Raw genomic sequence first — 26,592 nt, 5'->3', positions numbered from 1 at the left:
GACTGGAAGCTTTTTATAGCTTCCAGTCAAAAAATGTCAAATGCCCATTCCTTTATAAAATACATCAAACACATGGGTTCCATTCCATTCACTCCTTTCCAGCCATTTTAATGAGCCGTCCTCCCCTCAGCAGCCTACACTGACACGCACAGATTCAGACATAGCCACCACTATGAAAGTTAAGCAGGTGCCATAATTTCTTCTCAACAAAGACATAGCTAACCCCTCACTGTAACATCTGTTTGTTTAGATGTTATAGAGCTACATAAACTGTTTTGGGGGGAGCACCAACACTAACTACACTATTTATAGAATTACATTAATTCACTCACAATAGCCTTTTGAACCCTTTGTTTTATCCCCAGCCACCCAAGAGACCTAGGCGTAAAGCTGCATCCCAGGCCAGCCCAAATCCCAGCACCACCTCCACCCAACAAGCCCGTTCCCCTCAGCCACCGCAGCCTTCCCTGGGGAGGACTAGGCAGCTCGGTTCCCCCAGGCGAGAGAGAGAGAGGAGGGGGAACCAGGGCATGAGCGCTGGGGATATGTATGAGGCTGTGAGGTCTGGAAAGAGTGCTATGGTGGTGAGAGAGGGAGTGAGGTATTGGTGTGGGGGGAGAAACAAAGAGAATAGGTAGTGGGAGGGATGACGGGGAAATTAAGCCTTTACAGCCCACAATGGGGATGATTATCATGCACTGTCAGTAGCTGACAGATCTGATCCTCTGAGCCTTTTGATGTAGAGAGGTAGGAGAGCTGCCATTGGGTCACATAGTCAATGATTGACAGCTCATGGTTGTCCCACCCACTGTTGGGCTCTGAAACTCCAGTTCCCCAGTCTCTCGAGGGTTAGGGAGTAAAAGTGTGTTGAAAACAGTTCCCTATTATATAGGAGCACAATACAGATTTTTTTTCAGCCTTCAGCACTCACATAGATGGATAAGTTTACTCAACTCAATGAGTACAAATTGCAGCCTAGTACTGTAGAATAGTAGCTCTGCTCTAGGGCTGACCCCAATAAGTCGACTAGTCGATTGTTTGGTCGTTAGACCGTTTTAGTCGAACAGTAACGTGTATATATATATGGGGTGGCAGTTAGCCTAGTGGTTAGAGCGTTGGACTAGTAACCGAGCTGACTACAAGGTACAAAATATGTCATTCTGCCCCTGAACAAGGCAGTTAACCCACTGTTCCTAGGCCGTCATTGAAAATAAGAATGCCTAGTTAATAAATAAAAAATATATATATATATGTGGTTAATAAAAATTATATCCAAATCTAAATGATACAAACCTAAAAAGTAACTTCTATTGCCATGGTCAACTATGTAAAAATAGCCTTGACACACTGCTCGCAAAAACATTGTTATTTTAATGGACACATTTAATTTTAATGGACACATTTAATGGACACATTTTTTTGCCTTCCTTTAAAAAACAAGGACATTTCTAAGCGACTCCAAACTTTTGAACGGTAGTATGTATATACAGTGCCTTGCGAAAGTATTCGGCCCCCTTGAACTTTGCGACCTTTTGCCACACAGGCTTCAAACATAAAGATATTAAACTGTATTTTTTTGTGAAGAATCAACAACAAGTGGGACACAATCATGAAGTGGAACGACATTTATTGGATATTTCAAACTTTTTTAACAAATCAAAAACTGAAAAATTGGGCGTGCAAAATTATTCAGCCCCCTTAAGTTAATACTTTGTAGCGCCACCTTTTGCTGCAATTACAGCTGTAAGTCGCTTGGGGTATGTCTCTATCAGTTTTGCACATCGAGAGACTGACATTTTTTCCCATTCCTCCTTGCAAAACAGCTCGAGCTCAGTGAGGTTGGATGGAGAGCATTTGTGAACAGCAGTTTTCAGTTCTTTCCACAGATTCTCGATTGGATTCAGGTCTGGACTTTGACTTGGCCATTCTAACACCTGGATATGTTTATTTTTGAACCATTCCATTGTAGATTTTGCTTTATGTTTTGGATCATTGTCTTGTTGGAAGACAAATCTCCGTCCCAGTCTCAGGTCTTTTGCAGACTCCATCAGGTTTTCTTCCAGAATGGTCCTGTATTTGTCTCCATCCATCTTCCCATCAATTTTAACCATCTTCCCTGTCCCTGCTGAAGAAAAGCAGGCCCAAACCATGATGCTGCCACGACCATGTTTGACAGTGGGGATGGTGTGTTCAGCTGTGTTGCTTTTACGCCAAACATAACGTCTGCATTGTTGCCAAAAAGTTCAATTTTGGTTTAATCTGACCAGAGCACCTTCTTCCACATGTTTGGTGTGTCTCCCAGGTGGCTTGTGGCAAACTTTAAACGACACTTTTTATGGATATCTTTAAGAAATGGCTTTCTTCTTGCCACTTCCATAAAGGCCAGATTTGTGCAATATACGACTGATTGTTGTCCTATGGACAGAGTCTCCCACCTCAGCTGTAGATCTCTGCAGTTCATCCAGAGTGATCATGGGCCTCTTGGCTGCATCTCTGATCAGTCTTCTCCTTGTATGAGCTGAAAGTTTAGAGGGACGGCCAGGTCTTGGTAGATTTGCAGTGGTCTGATACTCCTTCCATTTCAATATTATCGCTTGCACAGTGCTCCTTGGGATGTTTTAAAGCTTGGGAAATCTTTTTGTATCCAAATCCGGCTTTAAACTTCTTCACAACAGTATCTCGGACCTGCCTGGTGTGTTCCTTGTTCTTCATGATGCTCTCTGCGCTTTTAACGGACCTCTGAGACTATCACAGTGCAGGTGCATTTATACGGAGACTTGATTACACACAGGTGGATTGTATTTATCATCATTAGTAATTTAGGTAAACATTGGATCATTCAGAATCCTCACTGAACTTCTGGAGAGAGTTTGCTGCACTGAAAGTAAAGGGGCGGAATAATTTTGCACGCCCAATTTTTCAGTTTTTGATTTGTTAAAAAAGTTTGAAATATCCAATAAATGTCGTTCCACTTCACTATTGTGTCCCACTTGTTGTTGATTCTTCACAAAAAAAATACAGTTTTATATCTTTATGTTTGAAGCCTGAAATGTGGCAAAAGGTCGCAAAGTTCAAGGGGGCCGAATACTTTCGCAAGGCACTGTATATACATACTACCGTTCAGAAGTTTGGAGTCGCTTAGAAATGTCCTTGTTTTTTAAAGGAAGGCAAAAAAATGTGTCCATTAACCTGTGTCCATTAAAATTAAATGTGTCCATTAAAATAACAATGTTTTTGCGAGCAGTGTGTCAAGCCTATTTTTACATAGTTGACCATGGCAATAGAAGTTACTTTTTAGGTTTGTATCATTTAGATTTGGTAATAATTTTTATTAACCACATGACAATGATTTTGAGACATGAAGACACTATTATAAGTTAAATGAAACTGTCACGAAAATGTGCATATGAAAAACATAACTTGCACACATATCGGTAGAACTGGTAAGATAAATTGTCATTCAACATGAAAAAGGTTGCCGACTCCTCGTGTAGCCTATTACCGGCAACTTCAGGAGAGTAATGTCAGAATCTGCAAAAGCCAGCAGGAGAGAGAAGAGAATAGTTGGGTCAGGTTAAGGTTTTTTTCTTCTGGTTATCAAGATCTCTTGCGCCCTCTTGAGGCATTTGTCTTATTTCATTGAACCTTAAGCTCAATGCATACAATTGATTTTATTAAAACACATAGGGTGTGTCTGTGGAAAAATACACATTTGAAAGAACAGACTACTTTCGGTTGACTAAAAACATTATAAAAAAAACATTTGTCAGGTACAGCCCTACTCTGCTCATACTCTGCTGTCCTAGAGAGTTGGAGAGACTGGGCGGGAGAAGATGACAGACAGAAAATATGGTTAGAGGTTAAAGGGGAAAGGGATGACAGTGTATATACCCATTTCTGTTTAGGGAATGATAACTAGAAAGAAGGGAGGAGGGCGTTAACTGGTAAGAAAGGAGTAACTAATCGCCACATAATGATGACAGTTTTGACTTTGTATGCTGCTCTCCCCTCATTGGCTGTGGCCTCCCTGTCAATCTCCAGGCGGTAGTGGACGAGTGGCTAGACAGCTACAAGCAGGATCGGGAGGCGGGCCTACTAGAGCTCATCAACTTCGTCGTTCAGTGCTGTGGCTGCAAAGGTCAGGGGTGTCTGAGAGACAGAGAGGGCAGGGGGTGATTGGGGTCAGGGGTCACTGGAATTTCTTTTAACCTGATCCCCAAAACAGCCATTGATTAGCACTCCGTCTATTGATTTTTGGGCCGGCTAACAATGCAAGGACCAGCGTCAAGCGGCCTGTCATTCCAGTGTATACTTACACTGGTCTATGGATGGATGAAAGACTGATGAAGAAAGTTATGGGGGATGGAGGTTTAAAACACATAATGTATTTAGCACTGGGTTTCACATCCAATTTTTTGTTCATTAACAAATATTAGTTTGTGTTAGCATTTCATGTTTAGAGAAAATGAACTGCTTGTATGCTAGGGCCAGGTGATGTCAGCTTTGATCCTCCTCACCAGGGTTGTGTTCATTAGGATGCAATGGAAAATGTTAAAATGTTTTGCAACACAAAATTAAAATGGGCTTTTCTTAACAGATAAGTCCAGGTAGTCGTTTTCGTCCGTTTCTTGTCTAATGAACACAACCCTTCTCCTTAGGTGTGGTGAGCAGAGAGATGTTTGATGGTATGCAGAACGCTGAGATCATCAGCACACTGACCAAAGAGTTCAATGAGGTGAGAGAGCGGGGATGCCTTTTGGGACCAAGTCAGAGTTGAACTTTGGAGTTTTTTTTATTGTGTTTTACACATCTCTTCGCGGCTGAGAAAAGCTTTATATGAATGATGATATCATAATTATTTCATTGGAACAATGTTGTTCAATTATATTTCCCACTGCTAATTTACACAACATTGAGCCCAAAACTAAGGAGATATTTTTCTCTCATATCTCCTGTTCTCCCCAACACAGGACTCTGTGAACTACCCCCTGTGCTCCCCTGGCCCACAGTGGCGTAAGTTCCGGGCTAGCGTGTGTGAGTTTGTGCAGGTGCTGGTGCGCTCCTGCCAGAACAGCTTTCTGTACGACGAGTACCTCTTCTCCGCCCTGCTGGCACTGCTCACCGGCCTGTCTGACTCCCAGGTCAGGGCCTTCAGACACACCAGCACCCTCATCGGTGAGACACGGGACAGCCACCGCATATTGACCACAGTTGTGTTTTTGTTGAGTCCCAGCACACACTCATTGGTTCAATGTATTTACCAGCGAGGTGTGCTCTGTCTGTCTGTCTGTTTATGTCTGTCTGTGTGCATGTCAATCTGTGCATGACCATATTTTGGGGCATATGTCTGGCCTTGTGTGTCCATTCCTATATGTAACTGTGTCCCCTCCCCCTAGCGATGAAGCTGATGACTGGTATAGTGGAGGTAGCAGTGATGGTGTTTGCCCAGATTAAGACCACCCAGAGACGGTACGACGCAGAGAGGAGCAAGAGTGCCGAACACAGAGCCTCAGAGAGGCTGGAGGAACTACAGGCCACCATCAGCGAGGTAACGCGCGCGCACACACCCTGATACGGCTCATCTTCAGCACATCCCTACACGTTCTGTTCAGTCTCTCTTCTGTGTGTGTGTGTGTGTGTGTGTGTGTGTTAAGCTGCGGGAGCACCAGGAGGAGCTGTCCTCCATGATGAATGCTACGTTTCGGGGTGTGTTTGTGCACCGCTACCGGGACCGCGTAGCTGAGATCAGGGCCGTATGTATCGAGGAGATGGGCGTGTGGCTCCGAGAAAACCCCGGAGACTTCCTCAACGACGGATATCTCAAGTACCTGGGCTGGACCCTGCACGACAAGGTGGGCAGGCAGACAGACGCCCAACTAGTGTTGTCACATTTTACTAATGATACAATAACAGGCCAAGTATCACGATACCGAGGAGTACAAAAAAAAAAAAACGTCCTGTTCACCCTGTGCCACACAAAAAACCTGCCACTGATATTCACACTTTACTCAATACAACACATTGAATTTGACTTCAAACTGTTCACTTTATAATAGAATACTGCATAGAATCGCTAATTCCCTGATATTTGCAAAGGCCTAGCTGTGATTTGGCTGGAGGAATGGGAGGAAGGAATATACATAATGATCTGCATGTCATTGTGTCAGTAAGGGGAAAACATTGCATGAAACCTCTACTCTCTCATAAAACACACTACCTCCCTCACACACTCCTGTCTCTCTCTCATAAAACACACCACTTTCTCCCAACAAACATACACACTGCAAATAGAATGTAAGTAGCACCAGAAAGAGATATATTTTTGAAATAGTTAGCCTTATATGACTATAGTTAGCCTTGTTTTTATTAATTTGTTTAACCTTTATTTACCTAGGCAAGTCAGTTAGGAACAAACTCATATTTACAATGACGGCCTAGACCGGCCAAACCCAGACAACGCTGGGTCAATTGTGCGCCGCCCTATGGGACTCCCAATCACAGCCGGTTGTGATACAGCCGGTTGTGATACAGCCTGGAATCGAACCAGGGTGTCTGTAGTGATGCCTCAAGCACCGAGGTACAGTGCCTTAGACCACTGCGCCAGTCGGTAGCCCTTATCTGACTAGTGTGTTCTATATGAATATAGTTAGTCCTTATATGAATATAGTTAGTCCCTATATGAATATAGTTAGCCCCTATATGACCGTAGTTAGTTCCTATATGACTAGAGTTTTGGCCCTGTACGACTAGAGTTTTGGCCCTGTACGACTAGAGTTTTGGCCCTGTACGACTCTTACCTTTCAACAACATCTCATGAGTAGCAGGCCCTTCTCCTTTCTTCCTGTGCCAAGCTCTTTCTGGCACTGCTGCGTGACAGTGAACTTGCAACGCCTATCAGACTGGCCTGTGCTATTTGTTATGCCAGGGAATAAATGATATACAATGAATCAACTTTGCTAGCTCTGCTTGCTGCTCCAATGTATCAAATGTTACAACAGAAGACTGACCAGGGTCTACATCCCCCATCGCCATCACGGCTAAAATTATAGTTTAAAAACTGATGGAAGAATAGATGCACAAGAAGAGTGGACAGAGAAAAGCAGGTCAGTGATAGCTGGAAGGGGAAGCAGGTCAGTGATAGCTGGAAGGGGAAGCAGGTGAGTGATAGCTGGAAGGGGAAGCAGGTGAGTGATGGCTGGAAGGGGAAGCAGGTGAGTGATGGCTGGAAGGGGAAGCAGGTGAGTGATGGCTGGAAGGGGAAGCAGGTGAGTGATGGCTGAAAGGGGAAGCAGGTGAGTGATGGCTGGAAGGGGAAGCAGGTGAGTGATGGCTGGAAGGGGAAGCAGGTGAGTGATGGCTGGAAGGGGAAGCAGGTGATAACAGCTGCCGCACGTGAGATGTGCATGAAAGTAAAGTGGACATTATTAGACAGGTGCATACAAGAGACTAGTTGCTCGTTGCATAAAATAATTTAAGCTGAATGTATAAACAATTGATTTTATAACAGGCGCCAGCGGGTTCTATAGATTGGGAGGGCCAAAAAAGTTGGTAGTATCATATGAAACGGTACTACGGCATTCTAAAATGTTGGTATCATGAAGTTTTGGTAAGCGATAATACCGCGGTACACTACACGCAACACAGGCACACAAGGGGTGCCACAAACATTCTATCTAGTTGAATATCTTAACTTTGCTTTGAAAGATGACAATGATATGGTGTCTATTTATCCAGATTGAAAGTAAACAGTGCAAGAATGTGTTGCATGTGGTGTGAGACTGCTCTTCCCCCACAGCAAGGCTCCGTGCGTCTGCAGTGTGTGCGGGCCCTGCAGGGCCTCTACAAGGAGAAGGACTTAATTGGACGCCTAGAGCTTTTCACCAGCAGGTTTAAGGTAGGTCTCCTTCTGCATCTCTTTATCTGGTCTCTCCATCTTGCTCTCGCTTTCTCTATCTCTGTTTCTTTCTCTATTTCTCTCTCGTTCTTTGTTTCTCTCGTTCTTTCTCTCTCTCTCTCTCTCTCCCTTCTGTTTTTGTCAGTCTCCCACAGCTTTTTCTGTCCTTCAGTGTCATGTGTCCGTCCTTAGCTGGGCACCAATTAGGATGTAGCACAACTCCCATGTTAAAAAGCTCTCCACCATCACTAAGCGTGTGTGTGTGCCCTCGCATTTTGGACACTCACAATACAGGATGCAGGTTACGTCACCATATCAACTATACCACTAAACAATAGCCATTTTCAATGGTATTTTCACCCTCTCTGTCCCAGTTTGTGGTAACCATTTGTGGTAGGGTTTTCATGATTCCAGTATCATGATGCTACGATACCAGATATCCCATGGCAAAAAAACAGTAAAAGATGGCGCAGGAGAACAAGGTTGACGTTTTACGTATTCCTAACCAATTGTGTTTTTTTTTTTTTGTTTCTTTGCGTTGTTTGTAACTTATTTTTGTTACTTTTTTGTACATAATGTTTCTGCTACAGTCTCTTATGACCGAAAATAACTTCTGGGCATCAGAACTGGGACTACTCACTACAGATTGGCAGAATCCTTTTTTTCCTTTAATGAGCCCGACGTGAATGATATACTGCTTCTCCGGGAACAGACCCAGATCCTCGTCATTTGCGTGAAGAGAAGGCGGAGAAAAAGGGGCCAGAGGGCGGGCTGCCTTCTGAGAATCCGTAGGCGATCTAAACCCCCACTTCCTTCCATTCTGCTAGCAAACGTGCAATCTTTGGAAAATTAAATCTATGACCTACGTGGAAAATTAAACTACCAACGGGACATTCAAAACTGTAATATCTTATGCTTCACGGAGTTGTGGCTGAACGGCGACATCATCAACATACAGCTGGCTGGTTCTACGCTGTATCAGCAGGATAGAACAGCGGCGTCTGGTAAAACAAGGGCGGCGGACTGTATTTTTGTAAATAATAGCTGATGCACGATATCTAAGGAAGTCTCAAGGTTTTGCTCGCCTGAGGTAGAGTATCTCATGATAAGCTGTAGACCACACTATCGACCTAGAGAGTTTTCATCTGTGTTTTTCGTAGCTTTCTACATACCACCACAGACTGATGCTGGCACTTAAGACCGCACTGAATTAGTTGTATTCCACCATAAGCAAACAGGAAAACACTCACCAAGAGGCGGCGCTCCTAGTGACTGAGGACTTTAATGCAGGGAACCTTAAATCTGTCTTACCCAATTTCTATCAGCATGTTAAATATGCAACCAGAGGGAAAAAACTATTGACCACCTTTATTCCACACATAGAGACGCATACATTAGAATCCAAGATGGCGTAGCGTTTCTCTTTGTCTTAAACCGTGTCTTGTCTCTGTACACATCAATGATGTCGCTCTTGCTGCTGGTGTTTCTCTGATCCACCTCTACGCATACGACACCATTGTGTATACTTCTGGCCCTTCTTTGGACACTGTGTTAACAAACCTCCAGACGAGCTTCAATGCCATACAACACTCCTTCCGTGGCCTCCAACTGCTCTTCAATGCAAGTAAAACTAAATGCATGCTCTTCAACCGATCACTGCCCACACCTGCCTGCCCGTCCAGCATCACTACTCTGGACGGTTCTGACTCTCCTTCCAGACTCATATTAAGCATCTCCAATCCAAAATGAAATCAAGAGTTGGCTTCATATTTTGCAACAAAGCATCCTTCACTCATGCTGCCAAACATATTCTCGTAAAACTGACTATCCTACCGATCCTTGACTTCGGCGATGTCATTTACAAAATAGCCTCCAATACTATTCTCAGCAAATTGGATGCAGTCTATCACAGTGCCATCCGTTTTGTCACCAAAGCCCCATAAACTAAGCCCCATAAACTACCCATCAGTGTGACCTGTGTGCTCTCGTTTCCTGGCCCTCGCTTCCTATTCGTCGTCATACCCACTAGCTCCAGGTCATCTATAAGTCTTTGCTAGGTAAAGCCCCGCCTTATCTCAGCTCACTGGTCACCATAGCAGCACACACCCGCAGCACGTGTGCCTTACCTCCCTAATCTTACTACATTTGCACACACTGTAATAGATTTTTCTATTGTGTTATTGACTGTACGTTTGTTAATCCTATGTATAACACTGGTGTTTGTGTCGCACTGATTTGCTTTATCTTGGCCAGGTCGCTATTGTAGATGAGAACTTGTTCTCAACTGGCCTACCTGGTTAAATAAATAAAGGTGAAAAATACATTTCAATTTTAAAAAATACAACGCTCGCCCTCCATTTTGCAAATCTGACCTTAATTCTATTCTCCTGATTCCTGCTTACAAATAAAAATTAAAGCAGGAAGCACCAGTGACTCAAATCAATTAAAAAAGTGTTCAGATGAAGCAGATGCTAAGCTACAAGACTGTTTTGCAAGCACAGACTGGAATATGTTCTGTTGTTCCTCCGATGACATTGAGGAGTACACCACATCAGTCATTTGCTTCATCAATAAGTGCATCAATGACGTCCCCTCCCACAGTGACTGTACGTACGTACATACCCCAAACAGTAGCCATGGATTACAGGCAACATCCGTACTGAGCTAAAGGTTAGAGCTGCTGCTTTCAAGGAGTGGGACTCTAACCCGGAAGCTTATAAGAAATTCCGCTATGCCCTCCAACAAACCATCAAACAGGCAAATAGTCAATGCAGGACTAATATCGAATCGTACTACACCGGCTCTGACACTCGTCGGATGTGGCAGGGCTTGCAAACCATTACAGACTAGAAAGGGAAGACACAAGCCCACCGGACGAGCTAAACTACTTCAATGTTCGATTCGAGGCAAGTAACACTGAAACATGCATAAGAGCACCAGCTGTACCGGATGACTGTGTGATCACGCTCTCCGCAGCCGATGTGTGTAAGACCTTTAAACCGTTCAACATTCACAATTTGCAAATAAATTAATTAAAAACCCTACAATGTGATTTTCTGGATTTTTTTTTTCTCATTTTGTCTGTCATAGTTGAAGTGTACCTATGATGAAAATTACAGGCCTCTCTCATCTTTTTAAGTGGGAGAACTTGCACAATTGGTGGCTGACTAAATACTTTTTTGCCCCACTGTATATTGTGGGTGCTATAGCTTGCCAATTAAACTAATGTGACTCTAGGTGACAACATAATGCTGTTTGTTTCTAATATTAGGACTGTTTTCTTCAAGAAAATAAATCTGCTTCATGTTTTGTTTCCTTGTCACAATAATTCCGATTATCACGATACTGGTATCGTGACAACCCTAATTTGTGGTATTTTAACTCTGTACGTATTGCAGTTTGCAGGTTTTGTTTGTGTCTAGAACAGATGGCTAATAGTCAATTCTCAAACATGTCAGTTCAAATGGCTTCATAAACCCCTTCAAGCCCCATGTGTTGCATGAGATAGTGGCTGTTTATTCCTTGGCTTAGTGAAATTGGACAGCTCCATCCTTTCTGTTGTCTTTGTGTGTGTGTGTTGTGTGATTCTGTTTAGGAGAGGATGCTCTGCATGGTGCTAGACAAGGACCCAGACGTGGCGGTGGAAGCTGTCCAGCTGCTGCTGCTCCTCCAACAGTGAGTGTGTCTGAGTGTGTGTGAACGTCTGCCAGCAAGTGCTTGCCGTTATGAAATTCTATAGTGTGTGTGAATGCATGTAACTGTGTTGTGGCTATGTGAATTTCTTGTATGTTTATTTTTTGGTTCACACAGATTGATGCGTATGCAGGAGTGTGTGGCATTTACTCTAAATAATGTGTGTGTGTGTGTGTGTGCAGAAGGACAGAGGAAGGCTTGTCCGAGGAGGAGTGTAGCCATGTCTATCCTTTGGTGTTTGCCTCCCGCAGAGTCCTGGCATCTGCTGCTGGTGCCTTCCTCTACCACAAGTCAGTCATCTCTCCATCCTTAAACCATCTCTAAAGCTCTCTATCCTCTCTGTCCCACATGATATCCATTTATCCTCTAGCCATCCCTACCACTATCACTTAAAAATATCAATCTATCTTGTGTGTCAGACTGTGTAGTGCGATGAGCAGCGAGCCACAGGAGGCAGACATGGGCAGTCGTCGGGCCGCCTTCTTCAACCTGCTGGTCTCCTTTTACATCCAGAGTGAGGTAAAGCGCACTACATTGCTGCCTGCCATAAGATGAGGGACAGAGTCTGACAGACCAACCAAGCTGCACACCCCTATGCTTATTTTTATTGTTCAATGTATGATTATTTTGACCCTTAATTATTGATGTTACTGTTGTCCCATTGACAATATTGATTATTATTATTTTAATTATGGTAATATTGTAAATCTCCAAAATAAGCTTTGGCAATATGTACACCACTGTTCAAAAGTTTGGGGTCACTTAGAAATGTCCTTGTTTTTGAAAGAAAAGCAGATTTCTTTGTCCATTAAAATAACATCAAATTGATCAGAAATACAGTGTAGACATTGTTAATGTTGTGAATGACTATTGTAGCTGGAAACGGCAGATTTTTTAATGGAATATCTACATAGGCGTACAGAGGCCCATTATCAGCAACCATCACTCTTGTGTTCCAAGATTATCATTTTAAAAGGCTAACTGATCATTAGAAAACCCTTTTGCAATCATGTTAGCACAGCTGAAAACTGTTGTGCTGATTAAAGAATCAGTAAAACTGGCATTCTTTAGACTAGTTGAGTATCTGGAGCATCAGCATTTGTGGGTTTGATTACAGCCTCAAAATGGCCAGAAACAAAGAACTTTCTTCTGAAACTCATCAGTCTATTCTTGTTCTGAGAAATGAAGGCTATTCCATGCGAGACATTGCCAAGAAACAGACGATCTCGTACAACGCTGTGTACTACTCCCTTCACAGAACAGCGCAAACTGTCTCTAACCAGAATAGAAAGAAGAGTGGGAGGCCCCGGTGCACAACTGAACAAGTACATTAGTGTCTAGTTTGAGAAACAGACGCCTCACAAGTCCTCAACTGGCAGCTTCATTAAATAGTACCCGCAAAACACCAGTCTCAACGTCAAGATTGAAGAGGCGACTCCGGAATGCTGGCCTTCTAGGCAGAGTTGCAAAGAAAAAGCCATATCTCAGACTGGCCAATAAAAATAAAAGATTAAGATGGGCAAAAGAACAGAGACACTGGACAGAGGAAGATTGGAAAAAAGTGTTTGAGGTGTTCGGATCACAAAGAAGAACATTCGTGAGACATAAAAATGAAAAGATGCAGGAGGAGTGCTTGACACCATCTGTCAAGCATTGTGTGATGGTCTGGGGGTGCTTTGGTGGTGGTAAAGTGGGAAATTTGTACAGAGTAAAAGGGATCTTGAAGAAGGAAGGCTATCACTCCATTTGGCAACACCCTGTGGACAGCACTTAATTGGAGCCAATTTCCTCCTAAAGCAGGACAATGACCAGCTCCAAACTATCCAATAACTATTTAGGGAAGAAGCAGTCAGCTGGTATTATGTCTGTAATGGAGTGGCCAGCACAGTCAACACTATTATTATTTCAATTAAAAATCATTATTTATAACCTTGTCAACATCTTGACTATATTTCCTATTCATTTTGCAACTAATTTCATGGTTGTTTTCATGGAAAACAAGAATTTCTAAGTGACTTCAAAATTTTGAACCGTAGTGTACATTGTTACGTCACGCCAGTAAAGCAAATTGAATTGAAGAAATGTGCTGCACTCTCTCTCCTGTCTCTCTCAATTAAATGTAAGGGCTTTATTGGCATGCTGTTAACATTGCCAAAGCATGTGAACAAGATAATTAACAAAAGTTAAATAAACAATAAAATTGAGAAGTGTTTCGGTTTTCTTCCTCCTCTGAAGAGGTGGTGTAGCAAGGATCGGACCAAAATGCAGCGTGGTTATTTTGATTCATGGTTCTTTAATAAAGAAACTACACATGAACAAACTAACAAAACAATAAACGTGACATGAAAACCTAAACAGCCTTATCTGGCGCAAACAAACACAGACAGGAACAATCACCCACGAAACACTCAAAGAATATGGCTGCCTAAATATGGTTCCCAATCAGAGACAACGATAAACACCTGCCTCTGATTGAGAACCACTTCAGGCAACCATAGACTTTTCTAGATAACCCCACTATACCACAATCCCAATACCTACAAAAACATCAAGACAAAACACACCACATAATAAACCCATGTCACCCTGGCCTAACCAAAATAATAAAGAAAACACAAAATACTAAGACCAGGACGTGACAGAAGTAAGCATTACACTCACAAAAATTACAAAAGAATAAAGAAATGTCAAAGGTCATATTATGTGCAGATAGTTAAAGTACAGGGGAAATAAATAAACATAAATATGGGTTGTATTTGCAGTGGTGTTTGTTCTTCACTGGTTGCCCTTTTCTTGTGGCAACAGGTCACACACATCTTGCTGCTGTGATTGCACACTGTGGTATTTCACCCAGATACTAGAACAAAACTGGGTTTGTTTTCAAATTCTTTGTGGATGTGTGTATTCTGAGGGAAATGTCTCTATGGTCATACATTTGCAGGAAGTTAGGAAGTGCAGCTCAGTTTCCACCTCATTTTGTGGGTAGTGTGCACATATCCTGTCTTGTCTTGAGAGCCAGGTTGGCCTACAGCGACTTTTCTCAATAGCAAGGCTATGCTCACTGAGTCTGTTCATAGTCAGTGCTTTTCTTAAGTTTGGGTCAGTCACTGTTACGGGCAAATAGCATTCTAGTTTGCTCAGTTTTTTTGTTAATTCTTTCCAATGTGTCAAGTAATTGTCTTTTTGCTTTCTCATGGTTTGGTTGGGTCTAATTGTGTTGCTGTCCTGGGGCTCTGGGGTCTTTTTTTGAGCAGATCCCCAGGACCAGCTTGCTTAGGGGACTCTTCTCCAGGTTCATCTCTGTAGGTGATGGCTTTGTTATGTAATGTTTGGGAGTCTCTTTTCTGGATTTTAATAATTAGCGGGGATCGGCCTAATTCTGCTCTGCATGCATTTGATGTTTTACATTGTACCCAGAAGATATTTTTGCAGAATTCTGCATGCAGTCTCTCAATTTGGTGTTTGTCCCATTTTGTGAATTCTTGGTTGATGATGCAAGGCAATGGGTTCTTAATCATTTTTGCTAGATCCTATTGGTCTGTCAAATTTTATGTTCCCTTTGATGGCATAGAAGGCTCTTTTTGCCTTGTTTCTCAGCTCGTTCACAGCTTTGTGGAAGATACCTGTGGCGCTGATGTTTAGAATCAGCAGAACATCTAGGTGCTGCTGTAGGCCCTCTCTCTCTTGTCTCTCTCCCCTGTTTCTCCCATCTCTCTCTCCTGTCTCTCTCACTCTCCTCTTGCTCTCTCTCGCTCTCTCCTGTATCTTCTCTCTCTCTCTCTCTCTCTCTCTCTCTCTCTGGTCTCTCTCTGGTCTCTCTCTCTGGTCTCTCTCTCTCTCTGGTCTCTCTCTCTCTCTGGTCTCTCTCTCTCTGGTCTCTCTCTCTCTCTCTGGTCTCTCTCTCTCTCTGGTCTCTCTCTCTCTCTGGTCTCTCTCTCTCTCTGGTCTCTCTCTCTCTCTGGTCTCTCTCTCTCTCTCTGGTCTCTCTGGTCTCTCTGGTCTCTCTGGTCTCTCTCTCTCTCTCTCTGGTCTCTCTCTCTCTCTGGTCTCTCTCTCTCTCTCTCTGGTCTCTCTCTCTCTCTCTGGTCTCTCTCTCTCTCTCTCTCTGGTCTCTCTCTCTCTCTCTCTGGTACTCTCTCTCTCTCTCTCTCTCTGGTCTCTCTCTCTCTCTGGTCTGTCTCTCTCTCTCTCTGGTCTCTCTCTCTCTGGTCTCTCTCTCTCTGGTCTCTCTCTCTCTCTGGTCTCTCTCTCTCTCTCTGGTCTCTCTCTCTGGTCTCTCTGGTCTCTCTCTCTCTCTGGTCTCTCTGGTCTCTCTCTCTCTCTCTGGTCTCTCTCTCTCTCTCTCTCTCTCTCTCTGGTCTCTCTCTCTCTCTCTCTCTCTCTCTCTGGTCTCTCTCTGGTCTCTCTCTGGTCTCTCTCTCTGGTACCTCTCTCTCTCTCTCTCTGGTCTCTCTCTCTCTCTCTCTGGTCTCTCTCTCTCTCTGGTCTCTCTCTCTCTGGTCTCTCTCTCTGGTCTCTCTCTCTCTCTGGTCTCTTTCGCTTTCTCTCATTCAATACAGTTTCTGGGTCAAACACTTTTTCCTGGCTTAATTATTAGTTTATTAGGTCATTGAAAATGTCAGTTTAGTTCCGGAATTTACTGATCTAAATTCAAATTGATCCCAACCCTGGTATATACTGCAACACCACAACATACTGTCCCTTTCATTCCTCTCCCTCTTTTCTCCCTTTCGATGTCTCTGAATCTCCCACCCTCCCCCTGTCTGTGTCAGTTCCATGAGCACGGGGCCTACCTGGTGGACAGTCTATGGGGTGTAGCAGGCGCTGAGCTGAGGGACTGGGACACCATGACATCACTGCTGGTACAGGAGGCTGACCAGGGACGAGGTACAGAGTTTGTTTAATGTTTACCTGACAACGACATTGGACATTGTTGCTGTAAACCACTGGTAATGGACGTTGTTGCTGTAAACCACTGGTAATGGACGTTGTTGCTGTAAACCACTGGTAATGGACGTTGTTGCTGTAAACCACTGGTAATGGACGTTGTTGCTGTAAACCACTGGTAAAAAAAATCACTTTCACCCTTGTCCCCTCTTCTTCTTGCCTGCTTTTCTTTCCTCGAATGCCCTCATCTTTTTCCCTCCCTCCTTCTCTATTTCTTCCCTCTCCCTCCTTCCCCGACTATCCCTCACCTCGTTCTTCTTCCCTCATTGTCTCCCCCCTCCATCCCTCCTTCCATCTTCCTCCCCATCCCTCCCCCTCGCTCTCTCTGTGTGTCAGGTCTGGTGGATGAGGAGGAGGGGGCGTTGATAGAGTTGATGATGTGTGCTGTCAGACAGGCAGCTGAAGGACACCCGCCTGTAGGAAGAGCTCAGGCAAAGAAGGTGACCACCACCCACACCACACCAACACTAAACCATCAGACAGGAAAAAGACTGCAGGGTCACTAAATTGCATTGACAAGAGAGGTGTGTGTGTGTGTGCGTGTTTTATTTTTTAGATCCTGAGCATGAAGGATAAGAAGACCCAAGCCCAGGACAAGAGACGCATCACCACCCATTTTATCACCCTCCTGCCCCAGCTACTGGCCAAGGTAGTGACAAAGAGCATATTGATACCACTGCATGATAAACCAGAAATGGATCCTAACACACCTGTCACTCAAACCCATCAACACATGCTACTTTATTAGGGAAAGTATTCAGACCCCTTGACTTTTTCCACATTGTTTTAGGTTACAGCCTTATTCTAAAAAATATATATATATATTGTTTAATCCTCATCAATCTACACACAATAATCCAGAATTACAAAGCAAAAACAGGTTTTTATAAATGTTTGCTTATTTAGTACAAATGTAAAATTACATTTACATAAGGTTTCAGACCCTTTACTCAGTACTTTGTTGAAGCACCTTTGGCAGCGATTACAGCCTCGAGTCTTGGGTATGACGCTACAAGCTTGACACACCTGTATTTGGGGAGTTCCCATTCTTCTCTGCAGATCCTCTCAAGCTCAGTCAGGTTCGATGGCAAGCCTTGCTTTTCAGGTCTCTCCAGAGATGTTCGATAGTGTTCAAGTCCGGGCTTTGGCTGGGCCACTCAAGGATATTCAGAGACTTGTCCCGAAGCCACCCCTGCGTTGTCTTGGCTGTGTATTTTGGGTCATTATCCTGTTGGAAGGTGAACCTTCGCGCCAGCCTGTGGTCCTGAGTACTCTGGAGTAGAGGTCGACCGATAATGATTTTTCAACGCCGATGCCGATTATTGGAGGACCAAAAAAAGCTGATACTGATTAATCGGCCGATTTTAAAAATAAATTAAAACATGTTTTTATTTATTTGTAATAATGACAATTACAACAATACTGAATGAACACTTATTTTAACTTCATATAATACATCAATAAAATCAATTTAGTCTCAAATAAATAATGAAACATGTTCAATTTGGTTTAAATAATGCAAAAACAAAGAAAGCTAACATTTAAGTTCCTTGCTCAGAACATATGAAAGCTGGTGGTTCCTTTTGACATGAGTCTTCAATATTCCCAGGTAAGAAGTTTTAGGTTGTAGTTATTATAGGAATTATAGGACTATTTCTCTCTATACGATTTGTATTTCATATACCTTTGAGCTTCCGTCCCTCTCCTCTCTCCTACCTGGGCTCGAACCAGGAACACATCGACAACAGCCACCCTTGAAGCAACGTTACCCATGCAGAGCAAGGGGAACAACCACTCCAAGTCTCAGAGCGAGTGACGTTTGAAACGCTATTAGCGCGCACCCCGCAAACTAGCTAGCCATTTCACATCGGTTACACCAGCCTAATCTCAGGAGTTGGATAGGCTTGAAGTCATAAACAGCGCAATACTTGAAGCACAGCGAAGTGCAGGAAAGTGCTGTTTGAATGAAGACTACTGCTGCCTACCATCGCTCAGTCAAACTGCTCTATCAAATCATAGACTTAATTATAACATAATAACACACAGAAATACGAGCCGTAGGTCATTAATATGGTCGAATCCGGAAACTATCATCTCGAAAACAAAAAGTTTATTCTTTCAATGAAATACGGAACCGTTATGTATTTTATCTAATGGGTGGTTTCCCTAAGTCTAAATATTCCTGTTGCAATGCACAACCTTCAATGTTATGTCATAATTATGTAAAACTCTGGCAAATTAGTTCGCAACGAGCCAGGCGGCCCAAACTGTTGCATATACCCTGACAATGCGTGCAATGAAGGCAAGAGAAGTTACACAATTTCACCTGGTTAATATTGCCTGCTAACCTGGATTTCTTTTAGCTAAATATACAGGTTTAAAAATATATACTTCTGTGTATTGATTTTAAGAAAGGCATTGATGTTTATGGTTAGGTACACATTGGAGCAACGACAGTCCTTTTTGCAGGACACTCGAGATAAACTAGTAATCTCATCAACCATGTGTAGTTAATCATTGATTGATTGATTGTTTTTTATAAGATAAGTTTAATGCTAGCTAGCAACTTACCTTGGCTTCTTACTGCATTCGCGTAACAGGCAGGCTCCTCGTGGAGTGCAATGAGAGGCAGGTGGTTAGAGCGTTGGACTAGTTAACTGTAAGGTTACAAGATTGAATCCCGAGCGGACAAGGTAAAAATCTGTCGTTCTGTTAAATAAAGGTGTACAAATTTTGGGGGAAAATTGATGTCCAAAAATACAGATTTCTGATTGTTATGAAAACTTGATATCGGCCCTAATTAATCGGCCATTCCGATTAATCGGTCGACCTCTACTCTGGAGCAGGTTTTCATCAAGGATCTCTCTGTGCTTTGCTCTGTTCATCTTTGCCTCGATCCTGACTAGTCTCCCAGTCCCTGCGGCTGAAAAACATCCCCACAGCATGATGCTGCCACCACCATGCTTCATCGTAGGGTGCCAGGTTTCCTCCAGACATGCCGCTTGGCATTGAGGCCAAAGAGTTCAATCTTGGTTTCATCAGACCAGAGAACCTTGTTTCTCATGGTCTGAGAGTCTTTAGGTGCCTTTTGGCAAACTCCAAGCGGGCTGTCATGTGCCTTTTACTGAGGACTAGCTTCCGTCTGGTCACTTTACCATAAAGGCCTGATTGGTGGAGTGCTGCAGAAATGGTTGTCCTTCTAGAATGTTCTCCCATTTCCGCAGAGGATCTCTGGAGCTCTGTCAGAGTGACCATCTTCTTGGTCACCTCCCTGACCAAGACCCTTCTCCCACGATTGCTCAGTTTGGCCGGGCGGCCAGCTCTAGGAAGAGTCTTGGTGGTTCCAAACTTTTTCCATTTAAGAATGATGGAGGCCACTGTGTAACATAACAAAATGTGGAAAATGTCAAGGGGTCTAAATACTTTCTGAAGGCCCTGTATAGTTCATATATTATGTTTTAGGACTGGTTTAACGGTTAGTTATTTTTTCATTGATAAAGTTTTTTTATGGATGTGTAACTTGATCACCATGGCTATTTGATGTTACAAACATATTTCTGATTCTAAGCTTTTTTCAAATTGTTTTGTAATTTTGTCACACAGTACTCTGCGGACGTGGAGAAAGTGACTTGCCTTCTGAAGGCTCCGCTTCATTTTGACCTGGAGACCTACAGCAGCACTGGTAGACTGGAGAAGGTGAGAGAGAAAGAGAGAGACAGGAGAGAGAGAGAGTACGAGAGAGATTTTTTTTACTTGGACACTACTCCTACATTCTCCCACTCAATACCTCCCTCGACCCAACAGACCCACCAGTTGAGAATCGCTGGCAGAGAGAGCACCCTTTACACAGCTGCTCCCCCTGTAGGCTAAAATACAACATGACACAAGGGTTGTCAACTCAAGTCACATGGCTTGGACTCAAGTGCACCTTCTCTCTTTATTCCCCCCCATCTCCCCCTTCAGTATCTGGATCTGCTGCTGGCCCAGGTGTGTGGCATCGTGGAGAAACACACGGAGTTGGGTGTTTTGGAGGCATGTGCTCGCGTGGCGTGTGCCCTCAGCCACGACAAGTACACCTTCTCCGGCCGTGCCGACCTGGTCGTCAGCCAGCTACTGGACAGTCTGACCGACCGCTTCAGCTCCCACCTCAACGAGCTGCTGCAGGTACACACACACACACACACACACACACACACACACACACACACACTCTCTCGAAGCATGTTGATGATGTTCTATCCCTCCCTCTATCTCTGTGCTCAGGGCACTGCTGATGAAGATGAGGTGTACAGTGCTGCTACTGCCTTGACGAGAATTGCAGCCTTCAGCAGGTGTGTGTGTGTGTGTGTGTGTGTGTGTGTGTGTGTGTGTGTGTGTGTGTGTGTGTGTGTGTGTGTGTGTGTGTGTGTGTGTGTGTGTGTGTGTGTGTGTGTGTGTGTGTGTGTGTGACTGAAACTGAGGTGTGTGTTTTCAGTGCCAAGGACCTGACTTCATGGAAGCTGTTTGAACCCTGCTTTCAGCTGCTGAAGAGTGGAGTGGAGTCCAGAGACATCGACAAAGAGGTGTGTGTCTGTGTACACACACACTGACTGACACACATCTATTGAACATTGCAGGAAGAAATGTCATGTAAAATAACCAAACTCCATCAGTGTTGTCCCATGTCGTTTCAGCTGATGGTTCCTGCTCTGAAGTGTGCAGCGTTCCACGTGCTCTGGGAGAAAGTCAGGGTGGCCAACTCTACACCAACCAAGGTACTCATAGCATGGCACTGCCTGCCTGTCTGGTTAAGATGGCCCTACTTCCCTACCTTATGTACCCACTGAGGTGCCCCCCTTAGAGCATGGCACTGCTAACCTGTCATATTTACCAGCTCACCAGCTGTGTGGACAGCAGGCAATTAACACAGCAATCTGTTGGAGTGCACCACAGCGACACTCACAGGCTCAGTCTCACACACATGCAAACAGCTATGACTAGGCATTCACATGTGTTGTTTACCCAAGCTTGAGCCCTGGCATAAACACAGACAAATAATTTTCTTGGTACTGCTTAGTCACTGTCTGTCACCGTTGTTCTCAATCTGTTGCTCTGTCCCTCTCTCACTTTCACTCTCTCTCCCTCACTCTCCCTTTCTCACCCTCTCTCCCTCGCACACACAAACACACATCATGTACACACATATCTGCAAATTCATATGTACCCATGCACCATTCTTTCACACACCCCTCCAAGGCAGAGGTAAAGCGTCTGAAGAAGGAGGTGCGTTCGTTCTGCATCGTCTGTCAGAGCTGCCTGTCTGTGGGCCAGCCAGAGATCAGAGACCAGGTTAGTGTGTGTGTGTGTGTGGGTGGGGGGGGGGTGTTTGAGGTCAATTCAACATGGTTGAGGTCAATTCAAGAAGTAAACTCACATTTCTAATTCAATAACTCAAAAGGGTCATCTATTTTCAAATGACTTCTGAGTAAACTGAACAGGAGAAGCGATTTATGGCATGTTTTTAACACATTTAAAAAATATATTATTTGACTTGACTGACATCAAATGGAATTAAGCACAAACCCTGGTGCTGGAGTGTGTGTTGATGTGTTGTGTCTCTCTCGGTAGGCATTTGAGCTGCTGTGTGACATGCTGCTGTTGTTTGGGGTGAGCTCAGTGAGGTCTCAGCCCACCTTGCAGCCCCTGGCCCACCCCCCCTCCGACTCCCTCCGCTTCGACATGGCTGCCTTCCTCCTTGACTATGTCTTCACTGAGCCTGACGACGACCAACTGTCCGGTAGGGCAACCATCATAACTACACTCCCTACACCAAAATGGCACCCTACTCCCTATTTAGTATACTACTTCTGACCTGGACCATCTCTTTCTCTCTTCTCACCCCCTGCTATCTCTCTCCCTCTCCCTCACTTCTTTCTCCAGGTGAGGCAGAGGGAGTTGAGGAGGTGAAGATGGCTACTCTCCAGCGGCGGCGCAACCAGCTGGCCGGCTACTGTAAACTGGTTATCTACGGCATCCTGGATCTCAGCACTGCCACTGATGTCTTCAAATACTACAGCAAGGTAGAGGAGACAGAGGGGAGTGGAGAGAGAGAGTGAGAGAGGGCGGGGAGAGATAAATAGGAGTGGGAGAACAGGGAAAGAAGGATAGGAGAAGAATGGGGAGGGAGTGAGAGAAAAGATGGAAGGATTAGTGAGAAATAGAGGATTAGTGAGAGAAAGGCATGAGAGGGGGGAATGTGCAGTGAGTGGGAGGAGTGCTTCTACACCTGCATTGCTTGCTGTTTGGGGTTTTAGGCTGGGTTTCTGTACAGCACTTTGAGATATCAGCTGATGTGCGAAGGGCTATATAAATAAATGTTATTTGATTTGAGTGTGAGAAAAGGTTGAGGAGGAGGGATGAGAAGTTTGAGGAGGAGGGGTGCGACGGTGGAGGGAGATGGGTGAGAAGGTGGAGGAGGGTGACTTGGTCCTTTCTGGGTATAGATCGTGGCTTCCCCCTCCCTCTCACTCTCCTACACTCAGGTTCTGTTATCTCAGGTCGTCAATTCCTGGCAGAGACTTTCTCCCTGGCCATGCAGTATGGAGAGAGAGACACAGAGAGAACCAATAATTTCACGTGGCGAACTCCTAACTCCAAAATGGGAATATGAAACAAAATGTCCACTTGTGAGAAGGTGGGAATGGTCCGTGGACACTTAAGGGACGGGTATGACGAATGTGTTTCATTTGGTGACCTCTGAGATGACAGGAAACACACATAACTATAACTCTGAATGTGTACATTTCTTAATTATCTGGTTACCATCTAATTCTTGTATAAAATGAATGAGTAAAGATGAAACTATTTGTGAAATGATGTGATGTTAAACCTTTAATGTGAGAGAATTGTATTCCCTTTAAAGTTTAACTAAGTCATTGGCCCGCCCCCGTGAGCACAGACACAATCAGGCGTCATAGAAGTGCCTTTTCTACTGTTACAAATAAAGCCCCCTCCTGAGGAAATCCTCTTCAGACCACACGTACCTCGGTATAAACTGAGATGGTACAGGTTTGAGTACCAAGACTAAGTAAACCAACAGCGTGACCTGTGATTGCGAATAGTTATTGAATTCCTAACCACACCACGTGGAGCATTGACTACACAGCTGGAAATGGTTCAACTCTGAGACTATCGATCCCTACAGAAGAAGAGAAAATTTTAGATATGAATTACTAGTCTGCAGCTAGAAATTATGTCAACCTGGGATGCGAATACCAGCAACCACCGAAACATCTATTCTATGAGAACATTTCTGAATGGCACTCTGAAGTATCCATTCTAACCGTGAAAGACTTGGATCTTCAAGGAAACGGAGAGAGAGAGAAAGAGACACGGATGAACTGACTCCAACAGAAAATATCACGACACATGGGTGTAAATATATATTGATTGCAATTATTCCCGAATGAGTGAGCGTTCATGTGCAAAGGATTAGCATTTCAATTAATATAATTATCAACTGGTTGTAAATTCTATTGTGTGATTACTATGACGGTAAGAGAAGAGCAACGGTTGCTAAGTGGTTTGCTGGCTGTCTCCAGCAAAACCATTTGAAGTTTGAAATGTGTTTATTTCTTGATCCGTTTTTCCTTTCCGCTCTTTCTCAGTCCACACACACTTCCCATTGTCCACCAAGCTGTCATATCAGCTTAGCCCACTAGGGAATCTTCCCTATCATTTGTTAGTAACATATCTACTGTTTGTTTGTTTATGAATTTCTGTGATTATTCATTAGTTAGTAAATAAATGATTACGCCAATTGGTGTATGGATGATTTATAGTAAAGTCTGGGTTTGTGTAGATAATCAACAATTTACGACGTTTGGAATGAGACTGACGTGAGGTAAAGAATAGTTCATTAATTGAAGAATAATTGATGTAGTCTGAAGATTTTCCGTGGTGCCCCGACTTCCTCGTTAATTGCATTTACACGATTAGTTTAATCACGTAATAATAATTACAGAAAATTGATTTGATAAAAATAAGTCTTCACTTTTAATCATGCCAAAGACATGACAAGGGGTTAGAAAAGGATGACAGGATATCTGAAGAGGAGTGAGTTAGGGAAAAGAGTGGGTGAGAGACTAACTGATGAAAGTGGTAGCTGTATTAGAGAAATGGTAACGGCGTATTTTTGTAGGCACTGCTTGAGTTTGGCTGGCGGCTCGCTGAAGTTGGCTAGGCTCAACCGAACGAGTGTGCTCGCATACTTCCTTAAAAGACCTTTGCTTGAAAAACGAGAAAAAGGCGTAAATAGTACTTTGTCCATTTTGAGACACCGTAGCCAGTATACACTTACTCAAAATATTCTGAATTAATCCAAGATAACTCAAGAAATCTGTCATAAATGTTTACGTTTTTGCCGAGGAGATCTTAGTCTCACAATTTTACATCAAATATTTGGTGCAGTATTTCTTAATGAAAAAATTGCATGAAACTGAGTCATCTCTCGACATCAAAGACTTTATTGAAGAATCCCTACTGTTGACCAATCACTGACGACGGCTTGCCTTAAGAAAAAATTATATGTGCCAGAAACAAACGGAGAAAAAAACCTTACCGAAGTCCAAAACTAACAAAAACGTCACAAAATGTCATCATAATATATGCAGGAACTCTTTCAAACTGATTCGGTTGGGAAGCATACAGAGACGCCTTAACTCTGCCATAGTTCGTTGGACAAAAGCCTTTCAGGAAAATAAATGTAGTTTTGGTAAGGTTTTTGGATAAATGCCGAAAATAGATCAGTGGTAAACACATGCTTAGGAGATATTGTATGTTTTGTTCTATGATATCGGCTTCATCAGCTAATGTCACTTTTAGTGAATTTTAAGAATTTGTTATTAAAAAGCACAAAGGCTTCATAATTCATAAATGTTATGTAAACTGACTGAAATTATCTCATAGAACAATGCGTTTTAAGATCTCTTGAGCCTGTGTTAACCTCAGACCTTATTATCAGCATTTATCCCAAAACCCTATTTTTTTCTCTATTCCTTTTCCCCATAGGGATGATTGAACCAACCAGAGGAAACTAATTTCCGTGTTTTAGGACTATTAGCTGTAGAAATGCAGAGATGGACAGGTAGAACCAAAAAGATATGGAGAGGTAGAACCGGAGAGGTAGAACCAGAGCGAAGGAGGGGTAGAACCAGAGAGATACAGAGAGAGAATGAATCATTGTAATTTTAGAGTTAGAACCATAGAAATAGGATGAGTCATTGTATTTATAGAGGTAGAACAATAGAAATTGGATTAATCATTGTATTTATAGAGGTAGAACCATAGAAATACATTATAATAGTAGAACCATAGAAATACATTGAATCATTGTAATTCTAGTGGTAGAACCATAGAGAGGGTGACAGTCTTGTCTACTTCCTCTAGTTCTACAAAGACTACGGTGACATCATCAAGGAGACTCTGAGCAAAACCAAGATGATCAGTCCAGTGCAGAGCGCCAAGACTGTCTGCCTGAGTCTGCAGCAGGTGTGTGCGTGCGTAAATTAAATCATGTTTATTACAGATGTACTATATATTCATATATTACTTATTGTGTGTGTGTGTCAGTTGTTCTCAGCACTGGCTCCAGAGTGCGTTGGTGGAGGCCAGGAGTTTGGGGAGATCAGAGAGCTAGCTAAAAGGCTGGCCATGAGCTTCGGCATAGACCTGCACCGCATCCGCAAACCATTGGTGTCCCTGCACATGTCAGTTACATATACACACTAAATGTCAATATACACTACCGTTCAAAAGTTTGGGGTCACTTAGAAATGTCCAGGAGTGATGGTTGCTGATAATGAGCCTCTGTACACCTATGTAGATATTCCATAAAAAATCAGCCGTTTCCAGCTACAATAGTCATTTACAACATTAACAATGTCTACACTGTGTTTCTCATCAATTTTATGTTATTTTAATGGACCAAAAATGAGCTTTTCTTTCAAAAACAAGGACATTTCTGAACCCAAACTTTTGAACAGTAGTGTATGTATTGTCCCAATTGAGAAATTATTTGT

The 26,592-nt window shown here is 43.3% G+C and overlaps 1 protein-coding gene across 1 annotated transcript in view; it reads left to right on the top strand.

The window, feature by feature from the left end:
- The window catches only part of LOC139366035 (cohesin subunit SA-2-like), a 38,827-nt gene that overhangs the window by 7,197 nt on the left and 5,038 nt on the right, over positions 1–26,592 (top strand). The window contains exons 4-26 of the mRNA XM_071103118.1: positions 366–584; positions 4,042–4,138; positions 4,659–4,735; positions 4,971–5,175; positions 5,397–5,548; positions 5,655–5,852; positions 7,796–7,894; positions 11,490–11,569; positions 11,770–11,877; positions 12,007–12,106; positions 16,360–16,474; positions 16,871–16,974; positions 17,091–17,183; positions 20,138–20,230; positions 20,498–20,698; positions 20,798–20,865; positions 21,009–21,096; positions 21,208–21,288; positions 21,770–21,862; positions 22,142–22,310; positions 22,454–22,593; positions 25,961–26,062; positions 26,144–26,280. Coding sequence (XP_070959219.1) covers positions 366–584; positions 4,042–4,138; positions 4,659–4,735; positions 4,971–5,175; positions 5,397–5,548; positions 5,655–5,852; positions 7,796–7,894; positions 11,490–11,569; positions 11,770–11,877; positions 12,007–12,106; positions 16,360–16,474; positions 16,871–16,974; positions 17,091–17,183; positions 20,138–20,230; positions 20,498–20,698; positions 20,798–20,865; positions 21,009–21,096; positions 21,208–21,288; positions 21,770–21,862; positions 22,142–22,310; positions 22,454–22,593; positions 25,961–26,062; positions 26,144–26,280 — 2,819 coding nt within the window. The remainder of the gene's footprint in view (positions 1–365; positions 585–4,041; positions 4,139–4,658; positions 4,736–4,970; positions 5,176–5,396; positions 5,549–5,654; positions 5,853–7,795; positions 7,895–11,489; positions 11,570–11,769; positions 11,878–12,006; positions 12,107–16,359; positions 16,475–16,870; positions 16,975–17,090; positions 17,184–20,137; positions 20,231–20,497; positions 20,699–20,797; positions 20,866–21,008; positions 21,097–21,207; positions 21,289–21,769; positions 21,863–22,141; positions 22,311–22,453; positions 22,594–25,960; positions 26,063–26,143; positions 26,281–26,592) is intronic.

The sequence above is a fragment of the Oncorhynchus clarkii genome, chromosome 14 (assembly GCF_045791955.1).
Source record: "Oncorhynchus clarkii lewisi isolate Uvic-CL-2024 chromosome 14, UVic_Ocla_1.0, whole genome shotgun sequence".
NCBI lineage: Eukaryota > Metazoa > Chordata > Actinopteri > Salmoniformes > Salmonidae > Oncorhynchus > Oncorhynchus clarkii.
This window is presented reverse-complemented; position numbering and strand designations above follow the sequence as displayed.